The following is a 23,008-nucleotide window of genomic DNA, read 5'->3' as shown; positions in this document are numbered from 1 at the left end:
CCGGGAGGCTGGACACGCGCGCATTTTAAATTTTTTAAAATGCGCGCGTGTCCAGCCTCCCGGCTTGTGATTGGTTGACCGCGAGGCAACCAATCACAAGCCGGGACGTCACGGGAGGCTGGACACGCGCTCATTTTAAAATGCGCGCGTGTCCAGCCTCCCGGCTTGTGATTGGTTGATCGCGATGCAACCAATCACAAGCCGGGACGTCACGGGAGGCTGGACACGCGCCCATTTTAAAATGCGCGCGTGTCCAGCCTCCCGTGACGTCACGGCTTGTGATTGGTTGCGTCTCCCATGTGACTGCGACGCAACCAATCACAAAGCCGGGACGTAATTTTAAAATCCTTAAGGACCTGAAATTACGTCACGGCTTGCTGTGATTGGTTGCGTTGCCCATGTGACTGCGACGCAACCAATCACAACGCCGGAACGTAATTTTAAAATCCTGAAGGACCTGAAATTACGTCACGGCTTGCTGTGATTGGTTGCGTCCCGGCCACATGGTCGGCACGCGACCAATCACAAGCCGGGACTTCAGTAAAGGAAAGAAAAGCGCGAATTTTAAACAAAGAACGCTGCCGCTTCCCTCGGTAAGGTGCAGGCTGCGTCGGAGAGGTGAGTATAGCAATATTTTTTATTTTAATTCTTTCTTTTACACATTTTTACATTAATGTTGTTTCGATACCGATACCCGATACCACAAAAATATCGGATCTCGGTATCGGAATTCCGATACAGCAAGTATCGGCCGATACCCGATACTTGCAGTATCGGAATGCTCAACACTACTAGCAAGCCATCAGAGAAGGCTCAGCAACCACTTACAAGACCGAGGGTTTTTTAGACTAATTTTGGAGGATATTTGCAGATGAACAGTGGAGACTGACGTTCAAGCAGTGTTGACTGACAGTATCACTGGCCTTGGTGGAGTTAGGCGGTGCTAGATTATGTCAACTTGGTGGGAATCAAGAGTGCAGATCTATTCTATGTCCAGTCAGTAAAGTTAAATGCACCAACTCTGAGAGCACTAGGAATGAGCTCAGCATAGGACTGGTTGTCTAGAGGCCAGAGGAGTAGCTTAAAGAATTGACTTTTGCAGTGTGCTACAGCTGAGCAAAATAGTTCATTCAGTTGTTGACATACCCTGAGAAAATGAACTTATGGAAGAATGAACAAAGTGGACGCCTTGAGATTAAGGGCCTTAGGGTGTACAACAGCCTGAGTTGATGAAACAGTTGGGACAGTTTGTGAAGTTAACAGGTGTCCAGGATAGGAGGTTATATTATTGTTCATTTATTCTGTGCCATCTTGGGTGTATCTGTGACAAATACACTTTTGTGTCTCCTTTGAGTATAATAATCTTTTGAAGTATTCAGCCTCCTCAAAGTAACCACAACCATAAAATAGTGATCTCAACAGCCCCAGATATGCCTATGAGGCTGGTATGGTCAGGTCAAGTGCCAGTGGCCATTGCGGACACTGTGGTCCATGCTCGGTCTATAAATGTCAGGCATATGAAATCAGCTTTAATCTGGCTTACACTAGTTTCGACCATATAATTCTAAATTGTATTTGTCAGGTCACAAAAGAAACAGAATTCAGTAAAAGAAATGCATGACATAGCTTCCAAATAAAGCACATTGTGTCATCTATAGGTTTACTTTCTGAAGTTAATACAGAAGATGATTCCTGGCAGTGCAATAGTCACTTAAGCAATCAAACTAAAAGCTAATTGTAACTTTGAGATTCAATTTTATAGTTGTCAATAATAGGTCATTGCTTTAACAATATTTAATCATAATAAATGCAATAAAAACATGATATACTCTGGTAATTAGTGGCAAAAATTCTGAATTTAAAACTGAACACTTATGAATTGATCAATAATAGATGTCCTTAGTTATATTGTTTCACTAAAAATCAAAAATTGATGAAGAGGTCATTTAAGTTCAGGTTAATTTAAAGAGGGAAATATTCATTAGGAGTAATTTATACTATAGACAATATTTCTAGGCAAATATATTAAAGATCCTCTTCTGCATACAAGGTATATATATAAATTACCGTAAGTCATATTCACTACATGGCCAAAAGTATGTGACAGCCACCAAGCTTTCTACGAGATTTTGCAACGTGTCCTTGGAAATTTGTGACCATTCAGGAAAAGGAGAATTTTTGAGATTGGATTGTGACTTTGGTCAAGAAGGTCCGACGTGTAATCTGCATTGATGAGGTGTAGGCTACAAAACTTCCTCAATGGCTTTGTCAAGTTTAATGTCATAGAGCTGTACAATACAACCCATACCTGTGTTTGTCTATGGAGATTGCATGGCTGTGTGCTTATATGCACCTATTTGCAATTACTGTGGCTGAGACATCTAACAACAATAATTAAGGTGTCCAGATAATTGAGTTTACTTTGTATAGTATACTTGCCATACTAGATAGATAGATAGATAGATAGATAGATAGATAGATAGATAGATAGATAGATAGATACAGGGAATACAGATTACTTAAGTGGCTGATAGACCAGGACCTGCGAATCGTTTCACACCCACTGTAATGGAAATCAAATTTAAATATTATTTTTGGACCTAAGATTAAAAACAGTTTGGAATTACAGATATTCTATGACGAATATGTCATAGGCATGGCTTCTACTGACCTGTACTATTTATGCAGGCCTCGAGCAGGAAAACACTTTTTCTGCAGTCTGCTTCTGAGTGATTTGCTTCACTAATCAAGAGTATAGAATATCATTTTCTGCACCTTTAACACAATGAACCCGGGGCAACATCCTGCACTATTAAGATAAACTACAGACTAAGCTAAAAACAGGGGAATGTCACACTGAAGAGTCAGACGTGTGTGACTGCTTGTGCATCATCCTATATTAGTCTGTGGCTATTAACCACTGTGAACCCATGATTTATTCCCAGTTCTAAAACGATTCTTATTCAATCGCTGCTTTCTGTACAGAGCATGTATCGTTTGTCATACAGTACATATCCATATATTACGTACATTACAGAAGAGTTTTTCTGAAGCTTTTGAGCCCAAGTTAACACTGTCTAAAAAATTAGATGGTCTTAGTAAATGTACCCCATTGTGTCTATTGGTGCCATATGTTATCTAGTACTGAACACCCACGTACATGAGCTCACAAAGTTTGTAATCTGCATGCTAATAAAAAGTAAAGAGTATATTGCAGAAGAAATAATTCACCAGCAAGCCATGTTCATTGAGTGTATGGCACCCACGAAACATCTGTTAGATTAGGCATTGGGCACAGTATCTGGACTGTGAGAGATCTCGATTATCAGGCCTCTTTATAGGTAGAGAATAACATATGTCCAAGCTCATACATAATACTTGTGTAATACATAAGTGAAAAGGTGCAATTTCTGTTTCCCAGACCTGTAGTTTAACACAAAATGACAAAAACATACTACAAAAAGCTTGCACCTGAAGTCTGTCGCCTCTGACCTCAGTATCCATTACTTAAGCTACAGCTCAATAGCCGTAGGCTATGCCTTTTCTTGTTTCTTGAACACCTTAATAGTGGAAGAAAAGGAACTCATACTTAAGTTTTAAGACTAGAAATAAAACTGAGTCCTTTCATTTTTACCAAATTTTAGATAATTATTTTATGCAACTGTAGGAATATGCAAAAATTCTTCTCGCCTTTTCCTAGGTGTTCATTTAAAGCACAAGTTCATCTTAAATCTTCTCTAGGGAATACAATAAAAAGGTGTTCCTCTTTGTACAGACCATTTCTATAAGTTATATTAGTACATATGGAGGTAATAAGAGGGGGATCCCCAGATCAAGTGGGAAAAAAGGAATTTTCACTGGAAGTTCCACAACTTGAACACCCTTGTTTCACACTTCAGATACGTGCCACGCTCCTGCAAGTGGACAATTTCTAATAGGCAAGTCTTATGTACACTGCACAAAGATTGTGCAGTAATTAAAAAAAAAAAAAAAAAATTCGGTGCGTTAGTATAGACAATTCTTCTAAGGCCGGAGTCACACTAGCGTATAACACGGACGAGTGCTATGGGAGAAAACGTCTATGGGGAAGCTCACATCACCATTTTTTATCTTGGGCGTATTCTACGTGCGAGTGAAATCGCAGCATGCTGCGATTTTAGCTTAATTGGCCGAGTCTCGCCAATGCAAGTCTATGGGTGCAAGAAAAAAAAAAGGACAGCACTCGCAGTATGCTTGTGCCGCACTGGTGTCCTTTGAAAAGCCGGTAATTCATGTGCGGTGTACAGTAAAGTCACTCTGACAGGTTAGAACAAAATAGATAGAATAGAAATATACACGTAGAATACATATATATACACATGTCAATAAGACACACACACATATATATATATATATACAGTACAGACCAAAAGTTTGGACACACCTTCTCATTTAAAGATTTTTCTGTATTTTCATGACTACGAAAATTGTACATTCACACTGAAGGCATCAAAACTATGAATTAACACATGTGGAATTATATACTTAACAAAAAAGTCACCGGGAATGGTCTTTCAACAATCTTGAAGGAGTTCCCAGAGATGCTGAGCACTTGTTGGCCCTTTTGCCTTCACTCTGCGGTCCAGCTCATCCCAAACCATCTCGATTGGGTTCAGGTCTGGTGACTGTGGAGGCCAGGTCATCTGGCATAGCACCCCATCACTCCTCTTCTTGGTCAAATAGCCCTTACACAGCCTGGAGGTGTGTATGGGGTCATTGTCCTGTTGAAAAATAAATGATGGTCCAACTAAACGCAAACCGGATGGAATACCATGCTGCTGCAAGATGCTGTGGTAGCCATGCTGATTCAGTATGGCTTCAATTTTGAATAAATCCCCAACAGTGTCAACAGCAAAGCACCATCACACCTCCTCCCCCATGCTTCACGGTGGGAACCAGGCATGTAGAGTCCATCCGTTCACCTTTTCTGCGTCGCACAAAGACACGGTGGTTGGAACCAAAGATCTCAAATTTGGACTCAACAGACCAAAGCACAGATTTCCACTGGTCTAATGTCCATTCCTTGTGTTCTTTAGCCCAAACAAGTCTCTTCTGCTTGTTGCATGTCCTTACCAGTGGTTTTCCTAGCAGCTATTTTACCATGAAGGCCTGCTGCACAAAGTCTCCTCTTAACAGTTGTTGTAGAGATGTGTCTGCTGCTAGAACTCTGTGTGGCATTGACCTGGTCTCTAATCTGAGCAGCTGTTAACCTGCGATTTCTGAGGCTGGTGACTCGGATAAACTTATCCTCAGAAGCAGAGGTGACTCTTGGTCTTCCTTTCCTGGGGCGATCCTCATGTGAGCCGGTTTCTTTGTAGCGCTTGATGGTTTTTGCCACTGCACTTGGGGACACTTTCAAAGTTTTCCCAATTTTTCGGACTGACTGACCTTCATTTCTTAAAGTAATGATGGCCACTCGTTTTTCTTTACTTAGCTGCTTTTTCCTTGCCATAATACAAATTCTAACAGTCTATTCAGTAGGACTATCAGCTGTGTATCCCCAGACTTCTGCACAACACAACTGATGGTCCCAACCCCATTTATAAGGCAAGAAATCCCACTTATTAAACCTGACAGGGCACACTTGTGAAGTGAAAACCATTCCCGGTGACTACCCCTTGGGAGGCGCTACTTTTTAACATACTTGGTGGGGGGCGTCCAGTATAGGGCTCATCTGGGCCTGTCCTTGTAAGGACAGGAGTCAATGCTGGGGCACGACAGGGGATTAGACAACGGTTCCCCATCCCTTTACACATTGCTCCATTACGTTTTATTGCTGGACCCTCCCGGAGACCCGCATTCATCTATGTGGCACTCCAATCTGCAATTGGTGAGATCCAACCAGTTTTTTATCTGCACAGTTTTCGTCGTGAGCACCTTTGTTTATTGGGTATTATTTGTTTGTTCAAATTTTAACTATCATTAGTAAAAGTTATGTTTTATATATAGGGGCTATACTCTTCCAGCTGATTACTACTGCTCTCCTTAAGAGTTGTGTAGACAGCCTGGTTGGTCCAGGCTGGAGCTGTACTTATACTTGTCTTGTTGCTCAGATGTGCACCGGGGCCTCCCACTTCTCTTTCTACTCTAGTAAGAGCCTGTTTGTGCTCTCCTCTGAAGGGAGTAGTACACATCATTGTAGGAAATCTTCAGCTTCTTGGCAATTTCTTGCATGGAATAGCCTTTATTTCTAAGAACAAGAAAAGACTGTCGAGTTTCCCATGAAAGATCTTTTTTTCTGGCCATTTATAGAGTTTAATGGAACCAAACCAACAAACGTAATGCTCCAGATTCTCAACTAGCTCAAAGGAAGGTCAGGTTTATAGGTTCTCTAATCAGCCAAACTGTTTTCAGCTGTGCCAACATGCTTGCACAAGGGTTTTCAAGGGTAATCTAACCATCCATTAGCCTTCTTACACAGTTAGCAAACACAAAATACCATAAGAACACTGGAGTGATGGTTGTTCAAAATGGGCCTCTATACACCTATGAAGTTATTGCACTACAAACAAGATGTTTGCAGCTAAAATAGTCACTTACCACATTAACAATGCATAGAGTGTATTTCTGAATCATTTAATGTTAGCTTCATTGGAAAAAACTGTTCTTTTCTTTAAAAAATAAGGACATTTCTAAGTGACCCTAAACTAAAAAAAATAAAGGGAACACTTAAACAACAGAATATAACTCCAAGTAAATCAAACTTCTGTGAAATCAAACTGTCCACTTAGGAAGCAACACTGTTTGACAATCAATTTCACATGCTGTTGTGCAAATGGAATAGACAACAGATGGAAATTATTGGCAATTATCAAGACACACTCAATAAAGGAGTGGTTCTGCAGGTGAGGACCAAAGACCACATCACAGGCCAGTACACCAGGAAATGTGGTGGGGCCGTAGGAGGGCAACAACCCAGCAGCAGGACCGCTACCTCAGCCTTTGTGCAAGGAGGAACCGGAGGAGCACTGCCAGAGCCCTGCAAAATGACCTCCAGCATGCCACAAATGTGCATGTGTCTGCACAAACAGTTAGAAACTGACTCCATGAGGATGGTCCGAGCGCCCAATGTCCACAGATGGAGGTTGTGCTCACAGCCCAACACCATGCAGGAGCCTTGGAATTTTCCACCGAACACCAGGATTGGCAAATTCGCCACTGGCGCCCTGTGATCTTTACAGATGAAAGCAGGTTCACACTGAGCACATGTGACAGACATGAGTCTGGAGACGCCGTGGAGAGCGATCTGCTACCTGCAACAGTCTTCAGAATGAACGGTTTGACAGTGGGTCAGTAATGGTGTGGGGTGACATTTCTTTGGAGGGCCGCACAGCCCTCCATGTGCTCACCAGAGGTAGCCTGACTGCCATTAGGTACCAAGATGAGATCCTCAGACCCCATGTGAGATGATGTGCTGGTGCAGTTGGCCCTGGGTTCCTCATAATGCAGGACAATGCCAGACCTCATGTGGCTAGAGTGTGTCAGCAGTTCCTGCAAGATGAAGGCATTGAAGCTATGGACTGGCCCACCTGTTCCCTAGATCTGATTCCGATTGAACACATCTGAGACATCATGTCTCGTACCATCCACCAATGTCATGTTGAACCACAGACTGTCCAGGAGTTGGCAGATGCTTTAGTCGAGGTCTGGGAGGAGATCCCTCAGAAGACCATCCGCCGCCTCATCATGAGCATGCCCAGGCATTGTAGGGAGGTTATGCAGGCACGTGGAGGCCACACACACTACTGAGCATTATTTCCTTGTCTTGAGCCATTTCCACTCAGCCTGGATCAGCCTGTAACTTCAGTTTCCACTTTGATTTTAAGCATCATTCCAATTCCAGAGCTCTGTGAGATATTAGTTGTGATTTACGTTGATAATGTTTAGGTTTTATTGTTCTCAACACATTCCATTATGTAATGAATAAAGATTTACAACTGGAGTATTTTATTTAGTGATATCTAGGATGTGGGATTTTACACTCCCTGAAAGAAGTTATGTCACTTATCCATGTTATGTAAATAAAAGCTTATAACCTGATGTTAAATTCATCCATTGTTTGTATAAATTATTCTTTTCAAAGCTGAAACCCTCTGAAATGTGGTTTAGGTTAAGAGAATAAATTGGCATCAATGCAGAAATATTGATCAGTTAATGGACACAGAATGGTCAGATTTTGGCAAGACAAAAGTTTTGTCGCCCACAGAAAGTAATGTGTTATTCAAACAAATAATTAACTTAAAATACAAATATATGTTGCATAACATTGGTGAATGATGTTGTGGTGCTATTAGAGTCATATTTAATATTTTGTGTGACTTCCATGAGCTTGAAGGACTGCATCTATGCGGTTCAAAAATGATTCATACAATTTATTAATGAAGTCATCAGGAATAGCAAAGAATGCAGTCTTACATGCCTCCCAGAGTTCATCTAGATTCTTTGGTTTTGTCTTCCAAGCTTCCTCTTTCATCCTACCCCAAACATGCTCAATGATGTTCATGTCTGGTGACTGGGCTGGCCAGTCCTTGAGCACTTGACCTTTTTTGCCTGGATGAACTTTGTTGTAGAGATGGATGTATAAGATGGAGCACCATCCTGCTGCAGAATTTGACCCCTTTCATGATTTGGAATATAAGAGGTAGCTAATACTTCTTGATATTTTAGGCTATTGATATTGCCTTCCACCTTGCAAATGTTTTGCACACCCCCATACTGAATGTAACCCCAGACCATGATCTTTCCACCACCAAATGTAACTGTTTTCTGCGTGTATTTTGGATCCTTATGGGCTCCAGTAGGTCTCCTGCAGTATTTGCGGCAGCTGTAGTGTAATTCTACTGAAGTTTCATCAGAGAACTCCACCTTCTGCCACTTTTCCAGTGTCCATCTGTTTAGCAGGCTGTGGGACTTTGCAAATGTCACACGGTTTTTTATTTGCCTTTTGTTTAGTGCTGGCTTCTGAGCACTGATTTGATTATGGAAGTAATTTTGAGATAGAATCCTACAAACTGTTCTAGTTGACACAGGGACTTGAGGTGACCAGGCCTGTTGGAGCTCTGCTGCAGTGGAAGAGGGGCTTGCTTTGGATTTTCTAACCAACAAACGTTCCTCCTGAGCAGTTGTCTTGTGGGGTCTGCCGGACCTGGGCTTGTCAAACACATCTCCAATCTCTTCAAATCATTTTTTTCATTCTTGGTACTTCATGCTGTGACACATTAAAGCTGCCAGCCACCTCTGCAGTGGATCTGGTCTTCAGCCTCTTGATAATCCAGGCTTTGGTCACAGGGTGGATTTTTGGCATGTTTTCAGAGCTCAAGTTGCAGTTCAAGTGAAGATCTGGGGTGCTGAGTTTCTTTTCATACACACACACTAATTAACTGATCATTTACTGAGCACAGGTGAGGATTTAAACTAGGATTAGGTGCATTATACGACCAGGTGACAAAACATTTGTCTTGCCAAAATCTGACCACTCTGTGTCCATTAACTGATCAATATTTCTGCATTGCTGACAATTTATTTTCTTAACTTAAACCGCATTTTGGAGAGTTTCAGCTTTCAAAAGAATCATTTATACAACCAATAGATGAATTTAATGTCAGGTTATAAGCTTTAATTTACATAACATGGATAAGCGACATAACTTCTGTCAGGGAGTGTAATGTTCCTTTTTTTTTTTAACAGTGTATGTATATATATATATATATATATATATATATATATGTGTGTGTGTGTGTTTTGAAGAATATTTCATTTTAAAATGATGTGTAAATGACAGAGAACTGCTGTATGTAAAAGCTCATGTTAAAATCGCATTGCATACAGATTGCATACGGATGTCATACGGATACATAGATGCGAGGAAATCGTATCATCGCATTGCAAACGGATTACACACAGATGACCATACAGAGAACACTTGTGCGACTCTCGGCCCGAGAGAATCGGACCGATTTTTAATACGTTAAGTGTGACGCCGGCCTAAGGGTAAATACCTCAGAACATACAAACTCTAATAGAGCTGTGATGTTCTGGAAAATCTAAAGGAGGCTTTCACGGACAGTTTTTGCTCTAGCTATTCCACTGAGGAGGTCACAAAGAATGCTTCAGGCTTCACACTTTCACCAATGTAGAGGAATCTCGTATCTACTGCAATGGCCCCTGGGTTACGTCTACGAAGTAGCTACTGGCTGGTGGAGTGGGTTAGCAAAAAAGAGTCCAGAAGCCGAATGAGAACCAGAAGGACATAAACAGTGCAAAATCAGAAATCAGGGTTGAAGTTAGGTTGATAGCAATGGTCAGAACTAGGAGAGTACAGTCAGTGTACAAATTGACAGGTAAGAGAATTCCGTCAAGGGTAGGCAATAGGTAAAAATAATTCAAAGATCAGACAGAAAATGTAGTGTTAACAAACCAGACCAGGTATCAGAATCAGAGAACAGTAATATCAAACCTTATAACTAGCAAAGTTATGACCTTGCCAACAAGATTGAAATAAGGCAGCATGCGCTCCTATTGGCCAGTAACATTCAGTAATTGGTGCTGCTTATGTTCAGCTATTGACTGGCCATCAAGGCCTGAGTGAATAAATTAAAACTTTACGATACGGCTGGGCAGTGGTCACGCCATCCAGAACGAGGAGCAATAAAAGGGAACTTTGCTGACAACAAATGCGCTGCCCAGAGGACACACCCATTTTGGGATCAGAAGCGGAGTAGGGAATGTGCTGCCGAGTGATATCAGTTCTGCTTCTTCTGCTGCTACGCTACTTGGTGGCACAGGGCAGCGGTGTTCACTGTCTAAACTGATATCATGAAAGCGTGTCAGGGCGTGTATGTAACAGGAGCATGCCAGTTTTTTCCTGTTGGAATCATATGCAATTATCAAATAATATGAAATTAAAGACCTAGCTAGGTACAATAAAAAGCTCTGTATAATACACAGCCATAATAAAGCCATGAGCCCTAACATTCGGTCTGTCAGTACGTTGTAGATTCATTTATTCTCCAGCAGCACTGTATGATATATAACCCAGTCAAAGAGAGCAATTATGATAAATTGGCATTATGTATTTCCTAATATATTCCCTTATACAGTCTGATAAGTAGCTGCAAGGTGAACCAACGTGTCAAACTTTAAAGCCTATGTTCTATCATTCTTCTCATGTCTCCTTGTATATCATGCCAACGTGAATTCTTTTGTAATAAAAATGTCATTGTTATTGTGCACATATAAGAATTTTAATGATCTTTTCTTTTTATGTGAAAGACTTATTATGGCTTTGGATTATATTTGCAAGTATAATTTAAGGAGGGAGAAATAGGAGCAAGGTTCATGATATATATATTAAAAGTAAAGATTGCAATGCCACTGCAATAAGTCCAATAATAATAAAACCACCATGCTGCTTGCAGCATTTTCTTCTGCCTTTCTCTGCTCAGAAGTCAATGACTTTCTGCTTTCTGTATTAGTGAGTTGGGATCCAAGAAGCATCGTTTCTCCTTGTGGAGAGTGACATGATAAGCATGTCGAGGTGAGGAGACTTAAAGCCGCAATGCTCCTCTGCGAAATATGCAAATTGTCTCTTCAGAGAGGAAGAGGACTAGAACTCTAGTGCCACCTATTGGAAGTAGCAATCCTAACAGTCAATGTCGACCCTTTAACGAGCCTTGTCACCTGACTTAGGATAATAGCCAAACCAGAATCTCAATTTGCAGACACTGTGTTTCGGGGTACTGCCCCTCGTCAGTGCAAAGTGGAGATCTGGTTTGGCTGATTGAGAGGCGTCTGATACTTCTTGGATCCCGGTCAGACGCCTCTCAATCAGCCAAACCAGATCTCCACTTTGCACTGACGAGGGGCAGTACCCCGAAACACAGTGTCTGCAAATTGAGATTCTTCCAATAGGCGGCACTAGAGTTCTAGTCCCCTTCCTCTATGAAAAGACAATTTGTATTAGTAAGTAAGATGTCTATACATGCAAGGCCCTAGCAAGGAAGCGCATTGGCTGAGAAGTTGTGTTTCTGCCCTTAACACCAAGTATTGGGCTTTCCTGGGGTGTTGACTTACTCGGATAATTCTTACTCAGGTTGCATACTGTAGGATGGTATAGGGACCCCAGATCGTTGTGGTAGATAAGGAAGAACTTAGTTCGATTATGAAAGTAAAATATTCTTTACTGGTTAACTTATTGCACATTGACCTCTCACATGAAAAGGATTGTTCGTGTACAATATATTTAAACTGAAACTCACAGGACCCCAATCTGTACCAACAGTTTAAACTAGTGTCAATTATATAGATAATACGATAATACACTGCCTATGATTTAGAGTCTGTGGAGAGATCACCTCTGTTCTTATCCATTCCTTTTACACACCTTCCCTAAAGCACACACTGCCCTTTATATTCATTCAGGGACTCGTAGAACGTAACTAATACTGGTGCTGGAAAGTGATGTTACAGTCCCAAGCACCTATGTCATATCGTCTTGACGCGTTTCGCCCTTTACTCTTTTTACTACTCGGTGGCTCACATCGTGGCCGGGAATATGACGCTCCTGTGCGAATGTATTAGCACTAAGTATATAAAAATAGCCTCCTGATGTGCCCAGCTTATATACAGTAGTACACGTGCCTCTAACTGGTCAGCCTAGTCTTCTTTCCCCTGCTTCCATGACTGGTTTACACATTGCCTCAATTAGCCTAATTTTCTAGAACCACTTAACTGTCATAGAAAAAAAATGTAAAATCCATAAAGACATCTCCGTAAAGGGGAAATATCACCCTTACCCTGAACATATGGGATTAAGTATAACTAGGGAAGTGAGGAACTAATTGTAACTGGGGAAATGAAAAGAACTAACACTTCAACCCTCATTGCAGGACCTCCTGCTGTGACTAGGTAATTACAACATAGATTTGCTTTGAGTGCCAGTCACTAAGTCTAGAATTCCTATACTCAGAGTCAGAGAAGTACACTTCCGAGGCAGGAGCTTCCTCTGTTCAAAAGAATTACCTCAGACTTTCTGAAGTCAGTGGTCAGTGATGAATATTGGGGTTTGCATTGATCTGATGTGTATGGGAGATATATTTTCGGCATCATAGCAAAGAGACAAACACAACTCATTCACTCACATACATCACCGTTAGGCCATTCTAACACTTCCAACGTAATACTGCTCAGATGTATGAAGCTATTCAGGCCATGTTTCATCTCAATATAGTGGTAAAACTGTGATAGAAAACATGATATCTCCCACCTGGGACCTCTGAGGGTATGTGCACACGTTGCGGATTTGGCTGCAGATCCGCAGCAGTTTTCCATGCGGTTTACAGTACCATGTAAACCTATGGAAAACCTAATCGGCAGTGCACATGCTGCGGAAAATACTGCACGGAAACACTGCAGTTTATTTTCTGCAGCATGTCAATTCTTTGTGCGGATTCTGCAGCGTTTTACACCTGCTCCTCAATAGGAATCCGCAGGTGTAAAACCGCAGGTGGAATCCACACAAAAAACTCAGGAAATCTGCGGTTAATCCGCAGGTAAAACGCAGAGTGGAAAAATCCACACACGAATCCACAACATGGGCACATAGCCTGAGGCCGAAGATAACTCGAAAGTTGGGGATAAACAGCATTTCAGTGCAGGCAAAACAAATTAAACAGTTCCAACAAAGTCATTTTAGAGACAGTTCAGGACATACAGGTTGGATAGCATCCAGCATACCGGCTTAGTCTGGAGACATCGCACAGGAGGTCTTCTTACCGCCACACCCAGACTATGTGCCAAATAAGCAGACTCTATTTTATCATGTGAACCGATAAAACAGTGATTTTTATCAAAACTACAGCAAGCAGCTCAGTAAGTGACCCATTGCTGAAATCAGGGTCTCCGTGTCTACATTATCCAGCTCTTAGATTAGGTGACAAAAACCTGGTGACAGACTCCCATTAAAAATAGTCAAAGGAGAGGAAAGCACGCCACTTTACTGACAGCTTCATGTGTGGTATAAAACTAGCCATGTTTGCATTAGCAGCTATGTGAGCCACCCATCTGACCCTGACTGCTCATTCCTGGGAATGTAACATCATGGTTTGTTCTAATTTATAGACCTTGTCCTTTCTTTATCCCTTTTGGCAGCAAGTGAATAGCAGATAGGTTTTCCAAGAAAACATACAGTATAGTTATTCCAGCCATAGAGTTTTACTCAGTTTTACTCAGTCCGCAAGTGCTAACATGATAGTCACAATGTAACTAGTAATTTATGCTAGTAATTGGGTCGGTGGTGATGCAGCTTTAGTTTGCTAAACAATCAAAATAAAAATACATTTACATATAATCTACTTATAGCAATACAAGCTGCCAATGACGCATATCATGCCAAAAGCCACGTTGAAACATAATGACCTACTGTATGAGGCTACTGCTGTATAGAAAATTGGAAAATATAGGAAATGTTTTCAATAGAAGGTATAATATCAAATATTATCAAATAAATAATATTTGCTATGGGCAACAGAACTGAAATAACAAATGTCGTTACATACCTGTCCTAGATTTGGGCTCTGATTCCCTCAACCCAGCCCTCTAAACCATGTTGTGCGCCACGTCAGACTTTGCAGATGGCCCGGCGTAACCCCATGTGATCATCTGCCTGAGACTAAATAAGGCTCAACAAGACACACACATGTGTTTGAGTCCTTTCTGCCTGCAGCGTCTAGCACTTCTGCTAACAGTCTGCGGTCTCCATGATGTCATCTTCCTGCAGCTTCCAGGATCTCTGCTAGCTGCCTTCAGTTTCCAGGATGTCTCCTGTGTGCCTGAAGCTACCAGAACCTCTGCTACCTGTCTGCAGTCTTCAGGACGTCTCCTGTCTGCCTGAGGCTGCCAGAACCTCTGCTGCCTGTCTACAGTCTCCATGATGTCTCCTGTCTGCAGATTCCAATATCTCAATGACCTTTTCTCAGTCTCCTGTCCGCCTGCAGTCTCCAGTACCTCTGCTACATGTCTCCGCGTGCCTCACCTACCTGCTGCACCAGCGCCTGTGGTCCATATGCCCATCCGGATTTTGGGCTTGGAAAATCCACCTCACAAGATGAGCCTAACACATGTACAATGATAAAATATCTTTCAATTCTGTGTTGTACAGGGAACCTGTCAGTAGGTTTGGGGCCACTAAACCATCACCATGTTGTTCTGCAGGTGAGCTTTAACTTTCTAAACATGACAAAACCATCCATTTTAGCTTTAAACATTACAACAGAAATGCTATCATTTGCATTCAATGCTTACAACAGCAGTTTCTCTACCTTCAAACAGTCTATGAAAAATAGACAACCTACAGATGGCATCCCAGTGCTGTCTGATTTTTCTTTTATGACTTGCAAATTCAGACTTGCACTGACAATTCTGACCCAACTCTCAGATCAACATCAGACATGTCTCCTTGACAAACGTCTGCAAAAAAAAGTCAAACACTTGAACAGCCCCAAAGTCTATACTACATAGCAGTGAAAAACACGGATAGAAATAGTACAGAAAAACCAGACGTCTGAATGAGCCCTTGCTATGCATTTCTAAAGTTTTCTAAAATTTTCCATTTTGTATGTGCATAAAACAATTCAATCAAGTAAGCTGCAGTCACTCATCATTGCTGATGTAGAAGAGAAAAACAACCAAACAGCCAGCGTTAAAAATAATAAATAGCAATACCCATGGTGTAGTAATGATTGCTGTAAAACGTGAGCTCACAACTGAACATCCACTTTATGCTGTAATGTGGTAAGTGTACTAAAGCTACACAGAAACAGAGCCCGACCTAGTACGAAGCACAGACACCCCACATGGGGGGAAACATCTGGTCCTAATCTCAGATAATATTCATCAACTGCAATCAGCTCCTAGAAAGCTTTCATTTGTTATTTTCTTCCAGTATCTTCTTTTCTTCTAAATAGAGCAAATTAAATTTTTAAGGTCTCGTTCAGACTTGCACTCTGACTGAAAAAAAACCTGAAATGTACAAATTTTTGCAATTTTTAAAAAAAAGAAAAACTGAAATATCACATGGTCATAAGTATTCAGACCCTTTGCTCAGTATTGAGTAGAAGCCCCCTTTTGAGCTCATCGAGCTCATACAGCCATGGGTCTTCTTGGGAATGAGTTTTTCACACCTGGTTGGATCCTCTGCCATTCTTCCTTGCAGATCCTTTCCAGTTCCATCAGGTTGGATGGTGAATGTTGGTGGACAGCCATTTTCAGGTCTCCAGAGATGCTCAATTGGGTTTAGGTCAGGGCTCTGACTGGGCCAGTCAAGAATGGTCACAGAGTTGTTCTGAAGCCACTCCTTTGTTATTTTAGCTGTGTGCTTAGCTAAGGTCATTGTCTTATTGGAAGGCACTCTGGAAGAGGTTTCCTTCCAGGATATCCCTGTAGTTGGCCGCATTCATGTTTCCTGCAATGACAACCAATCGTCCTGTCCCCGTCAGCTGAAAAACACCCCATAGCATGATGCTGCCACCAGCATATTTCAATGTTGGGATTATATTGGGCAGGTGATGAGCACGGCCTGGTTTTCTCCACACATGCCGCTTAGGCTTGTACTTTCACACATCAGGTTTTTGCCATCAGGCAGGATCCGTCAAATTTGTAAAAAAAACGGATCCTTTGCAAATTGTGAAAAACTGATGCAACGGATTTGTTTTTTTTAAATGAACCCTGGGAGAGAGTTTGGACTTCCTGTTCCTGGGAAAAGGAGAGAGAGAGAGAGAGACCCCAGAATGGAAATTTTGCATGACTGTATGGAGAATGCATGGAAAACCGGATTCAGAAGCCAGATTCATCATTTCACATGTCAGTTTCATCCGTTTATCGCTGGAACCGTCGCTTGGCGTTTTTTTGCTGCACAGAAAAAACTTACCTATGAACGTTTTCTCCGGCCGCCGGAAAACTAATTTTAGACGGATCCGTCAAAAAACGGATGAAACATGTGGTGATCAGGTGCAATCCGGCGCTAATACAACTCTATGAGAAAAAAAAGGATCCGGCAGAAAAAAAACGATCCGTTTTTTTCAAAAGTAGCCGGATTGTGCCTGACGGCAAAAACCTGATGTGTGAAAGCAGCCTTAGAATTATCACCAAAAGTTCTTTCTTCATCTCATCAGACCAGAGAATCTTATTTCTCATTGTCTGGGAGTCCTTCATGTGTTTGTTAGCAAACTCCATGCGGGCTTTCATATGTCTTGCACTGAGGAGAGGCTTCCGTCAGGCCACTCTGCCATAAAGGCCCGACTGGTGGACGGCTGCAGTGATGGTTGACTTAGTTGACTCCCATCTCCCTACTGCATCTGTGGAGCTCAGCTACAGTGATCTTAGGATTCTTCTTTACTTCTATCACCAAGGCTCTTATCCCACGATTGCTCAGTTTGGCTGATGGCCAGGTCTAGGAAGACTTCTGGTGGTCCCAAACTTCCTCCATCTAAGGATTATGGAGACCACTGTGCTCTTAGGAACCTTGAGTACAGCAGAAATTCTGTTGTAACCTTGGCCAGATCTGTGCCTTGCCACAATTCTGTCTCTGAGCTCCTTGGCCAGTTCCTTTGACCTCATGATTCTCATTTGGTCTGACATGCACGGTGAGCTGTGAGGTCTTATATAGACAGGTGTGTGCCTTTCCAAATCAAGTCCTATCAGTTTAATTAAACACAACTGTACTTCTATGAAGGAGTAGAATCATCTCAAGGAGGATCACAAGGAAATAGACAGCATGTGACTTAAATATGAGTGTCTGAGCAAAAGGTATGAATACTTATAACCATGTGATATTTCAGTTTTTCTTTTTAATTAAATTTGCTAACATTTCTGCATTTCTGTTTATTTTTCAGTCATGATGGGGTGAAGAGTGTACATTAATGAGAAAAAAAAGAACTTTTTTGAATTTACCAAATGACTGCATTGAAACAAAAAGTGAAAAATGTAAAGGGGTCTGAATACTTTCTGTACCCACTGTAGAACACATAACGTTATGGTCTAAGGGCTGTTCACACGTCGGTGGGTTTTTTCCGGACCTTGTGGCCATACAAAATCACAGAGACAAGTCCGTTTTTGATCATGGATGGGTCTGTGAAAATCACAAACAGCACAGAGATGGCGTCATTGTGCAGCCATGTGCGGCCCGTGACTAACACTGTGATGTATATTAGATGCTTTGTCCTTTATTTATTACTCTTTCTATATGTGAAAATCACCGATGAAACATTGATGCAAAAATCTAACACTGACCTAATACTGAAGAAACTCAAATCCAAAATGCTGATGAAACTCAGACGGTTTTTTTGAAAACGTAAAAAATCACGGACGTCTGAAAGAGACCTAAAGGATATGAAAACATTTTTGTTTCCAAAAAATGCATATATTGTAGGCTAAGGATAGTTTTTTCAATTGGGTTTCATAAAAAATGTTGCACTACTTGGCTTTTACAGGCCCTTTGTTTCCCCGCACATTGCAAGCTGCAGAATGAGTTAGCTAAGAATGTGTCAGTGAGCTAGGAATGGTTTGTAACTCTGTTATCTGAGCTCCTCTAAGCCAATTTAAGAAAACATCAAAGTTAAAGCTTTTTTCCAGGTGTGTACCGTCTGCAGTCACTCTATGTGACTATAAAGTGTCCTAGCCTGACAGTGAGCAATATACACGCTATAAGAATTGCTCTCCTTTGTCAGCTTCAGAAGACAACACATGACACCAAGTGTCTGATTTTCACAGTTCCGATCATATGCCGGCTAGATTCTCAACTGCTTCTCTTAATCAGGAAAAGATGTTAGTTGGCAGGTGACCGCGACTATTGCTGACATTGCACACTGTCAAGGCTCGAAATCAGCAGTGACAGAGTGGCTGCAGAAATTTATGTTCAGCTGATTTGTGATCATAGATCAATACATAGGAGGTCAGAAAAGAGTTACATAAAAATAAGTTACAGATTCTTATCAGAAGGAGCTCACTGACAGATTCTCAGTTCACTCATTCTGCGGCTAGCAGAGTGCAAGGAAATAAGGAGTCAGTAAAAGTCCCCTAAGGTGCCAAAATTATTTAATATATTTGTTCCTATATGTTCATCTGTGTTCTTAAAGAGGAATGTAGAACAACAACAAATGAAATACGTTTCGGACAGCCTTCACATGGCGGAATTTTTCTAATCAGACGTGGTCATGTAAAGTCTATGAGTCTCCACTGAAACCAGAGATGAGCAAACCGATTCGTGGGGCCCTGGTGCGGAGGCCATGTCAGTATTCAGTGGCCCCTGGATGGGAGCGCTGCGAGCCGCAGATTTCCTGCCAACTTCCCCAGTGCTTCTTCTGATTTTGCAGGCTCAGCATGACATCATACATTCATGACGCCATCACGCCACAACGATGATGCTGCGCCAGGGATTCCAGCAGGTAAGCGGCGGCTCGCAGGGCTGCCCCCTTGTGGCCATGGCAAACTGACCTGGCTGATGGACCGGAGTCCTGCACATCTATTCTCTCATCTCTCCTTACAACAGATGGCATGCTGGAGCCTTCCATTTTTAATAATTCCTTTTTAAGAGAAACCAAAAAGGAACACGGTCGTGTGACTGAGCCGAAACTGTCGCCCTGAACTCCGCTGCATATTGGAGTTGAAAGGGCAAAAGGAATCACTGCTTCCTTATAAATCCATTCAAACAAAACAATCGCAAGAAAACAACAACTACACAAAATTGTGATTGAAAGCCAATAATCGCTTCTAAAATGTTGTATCTCCAAAACGCTTGGGGGGCTAGTGCCTTCATTGTACAGCAACGATGCTCTATCCCAATTTATCCCGCTGTGCCATAAGGGCCATACAGTGCCATCTAGTGGTCATCAGGTGCAACCTCTCTACTTTCACTGATAAAACTTTCTAACATTTTTCATACAAAAATAACCTAAAAAGAGAAATAAAACAAACAAATGCAAGTATTTACTAACACTCACATGTATTATACACATTGCCAAGTAAGATCCGGTGTGCTGCAACATTGTGCAACAAGAATCACTTTCCAATACTTAGTGTAACTGTAACACTTACAAATAAATAGATACAGTGGGGGAAATAAGTATTTGATCCCTTGCTGATTTTGTATGTTTGCGCACTGACAAAGGCATGAACCGTCTATAATTTTAAGGGTAGGTTAATTTTAACATTGAGAGATAGAATATCAAAAATAAAATCCAGAAAACCACATTGTATAAATTATAGAAATATATTTGCATTTTGCAGTGAGAAATAAGTATTTGACCCCTCTGGCACACAAGACTTAATACTTGGTGGCAAAACCCTTGTTGGCAAGCACAGCAGACAGATGTTTTTTGTAGTTGATGATGAGGTTTGTGCATGTGCACGTCAGGTGGAATTTTGGTCCACTCCTCGTTGTAGATCATCTCTAAATCATTAGTATTTTGAGGCTGTCGCTTGGCAACTCGGAGCTTCAACTCCCTCCATACATTTTCTATGGGATTAAGGTCTGTAGACTGGCTAGGCCACTCCATGACCTTATTGTGCTTCTTTTTGAGCCACTTCTTTGTTGCCTTAGCTGCATGTTTTGGGTCACTGTCTTGAAAGACCCAGCCACGACCCATTTTTAATGTCCTGGCGGAGGGAAGGAGGTTGTCACTCAGGATTTTACGATATATGGCTCCATCCATTCTCCCATTGATGCAGTGAAGTAGTCCTGTGCCCTTAGCAGAGAAACACCCCAAAACATAATGTTTCCACCTACATGCTTGACAGTGGGGACGGTGTTCTTTGAGTCATAGGCAGCATTTCTCTTCCTCCAAACACTGCGAGTTGAGTTAAATCCAAAGACCTCAATTTTTGTCTCATCTGACCACAGCACCTTCTCCCAATTACTCACATAATCAGCCAGGTGTTCATTGCCAAACTTCAGATGGGCCTGTACATGTGTCTTCTTGAGCAGGGGGACCTTGTAGGCACTGCAAGATTTTAAACCTTTAAGGAGTAATGTGTTACCAATGGTTTTCTTGGTGACTGTGGTCCCAGCTGCCTTGAGATCATTAACAAGTTCTCCCCGTGTAGTTTTAGACTGATCTCTCACCTTCTTCATGATCAAGGATACCCCACGAGGTGAGATTTTGCATGGTGCCCCAGATCGATGTCGATTGACAGTCATTTTGTATTTTTTCCATTTTCTTACTATTGCTCCAACAGTTATCTCCTGCTCACCCAGCGTCTTACTTATGGTTTTGTAGCCCATACCGGCTTTGTGCAGGTCTATGATCTTGTCCCTGGCATCCTTATAAAGCTCTTTGGTCTTGCCCATGTTGTAGAGGTTAGCGTCTGACTGATTAATTGAGTCTGTGGACAGGAGTCTTTTATAAAGGTGGCTATGTAGACAGCTGTCTTTAATGCAGGTAACAAGTTGATTAGGAGCATTAACTGGTCTGTAGGAGCCAGAACTCTTCATGGTTGGTAGGGGATCAAATACTTATCACTGCAAAATGCAAATAAATGTATATAATGTATACAATGTGATTTTCTGGATTTTATTTTTGATATTCTATCTCTCAATGTTAAAACTAACCTACCCTTAAAATTAATTAAAATTATAAACTGCTCATGTCTTTGGCAGTGGGCAAACTTACAATATCAGCAAGGGATCAAATACTTATTTCCCCCACTGTAGATAGATAATAGATAGATGATAGATAGCTACAAAGAGCCACTTCTGTATCCATCCATCTCTTAGTTCCCCATTACACACTATACCACCATAGTAATGTCAGTCACATCTCCTAGAAGACATTAGTCAATTACTTAAACAACCAATCAAATAAGCAACACTGAATATTGGTAAGACAGGACTATGGGGATTACTCCCATACACACAGGGCATGATTAGGGATTCGGGTGGCATCCTGGACTAATCCCACAAACTCCAAGCAAGTTACTTATGGGAAGGAATCCTATGTGAGAGACCCCAGCACCCCCTGCCATGGAAGTGCTCTGACCAGGGCATGAGTGGGCCCAGGGGTAGCTGGTGCCCATCAGTTATGGCCAGGAGGGGGCTACATACCAGTCCTGCCAGGATCTTCTTACTCTCCTCATCAGTGCAGCGATCTGAGAACATGCTCCTGTGGACAAACAGAAAAGTGCTCACGAAAATCCAGCAAGAAGCCCAGAAGAGCAGGAGGAGGACAGTGTTCTTTTTGCAGATCTTTATTCTCAGCCATTTGCCAGGGAATATTCTCATGGTAAGATCAGTGAGAGTGTGCCATGTTCAGAGTAAGGATTCCGCCTGTGCACTGCTGTCAGTGGGGGGATGAGGGGGCAGCACCACAAGTAAAGCCCCCACTGCTGGACCCCTCTACCTCAGTGTGCGGCTGGTGCCTGTGTGCCGGAGCCCTGAGCTGAGCTATTGTCCTGAGGACACACTGTTCCGCCTTCTTTCTATGCTGTCAGCCTGGAAGGGTCCCAGCACAGGAGCCCCCGGGATGGAGCTGCACTTGTTCCACAGCTGAGCAGTGCTGAGGAGGAGGATGGCTGTGTCAGTGCCCAGTGATGCCAGGCTGCTGCTCCGGTCACACAGCTCCTGATCCCTGCCCCATCTTACTAATGATCACTGCTCAGCTCCATCAGTGCTAACTGCAGAGGAATCCCAAGTTGTGCGCAGCCCATAATGTGTAAACTGAGATTTGTAAATCACATCCATATCCATAGTCCTCCCCAGGAGTAAGAAAGGCAAAAAGATCCCAGGAGATGGAGCAATTCATAGATAATATGTGAGCGGAGCACTGTACATTTCACACCACACGTATGGACATGTGCGCGCCTTCTAACATGCACGTGTAGCCAGGTCACAGGGGTCACATGTAATCACTAACCTTCCATGATGCACTGTACAATTGGAAAAAAACAGGTTAGAAGTACACGCACTGGGCAAAACATCTGG

The 23,008-nt window shown here is 42.0% G+C and overlaps 1 protein-coding gene across 1 annotated transcript in view; it reads right to left on the bottom strand.

Moving 5' to 3' along the window:
* DIPK1C (divergent protein kinase domain 1C) overlaps positions 1 to 22,555 on the bottom strand; it is a 118,831-nt gene extending 96,276 nt beyond the window's left edge. The window contains exon 1 of the mRNA XM_077270090.1: positions 22,133 to 22,555. Within this exon, the coding sequence (XP_077126205.1) occupies positions 22,133 to 22,309 (177 nt within the window). The 5' untranslated portion in view covers positions 22,310 to 22,555. The remainder of the gene's footprint in view (positions 1 to 22,132) is intronic.
* Between the last annotated feature and the right edge of the window lie 453 nt (positions 22,556 to 23,008).

This window comes from Ranitomeya variabilis, chromosome 6 (assembly GCF_051348905.1).
Source record: "Ranitomeya variabilis isolate aRanVar5 chromosome 6, aRanVar5.hap1, whole genome shotgun sequence".
NCBI lineage: Eukaryota > Metazoa > Chordata > Amphibia > Anura > Dendrobatidae > Ranitomeya > Ranitomeya variabilis.
Note: the sequence above shows the minus strand (reverse complement) of the source record. Positions and strands in the feature narration are given on the sequence as shown.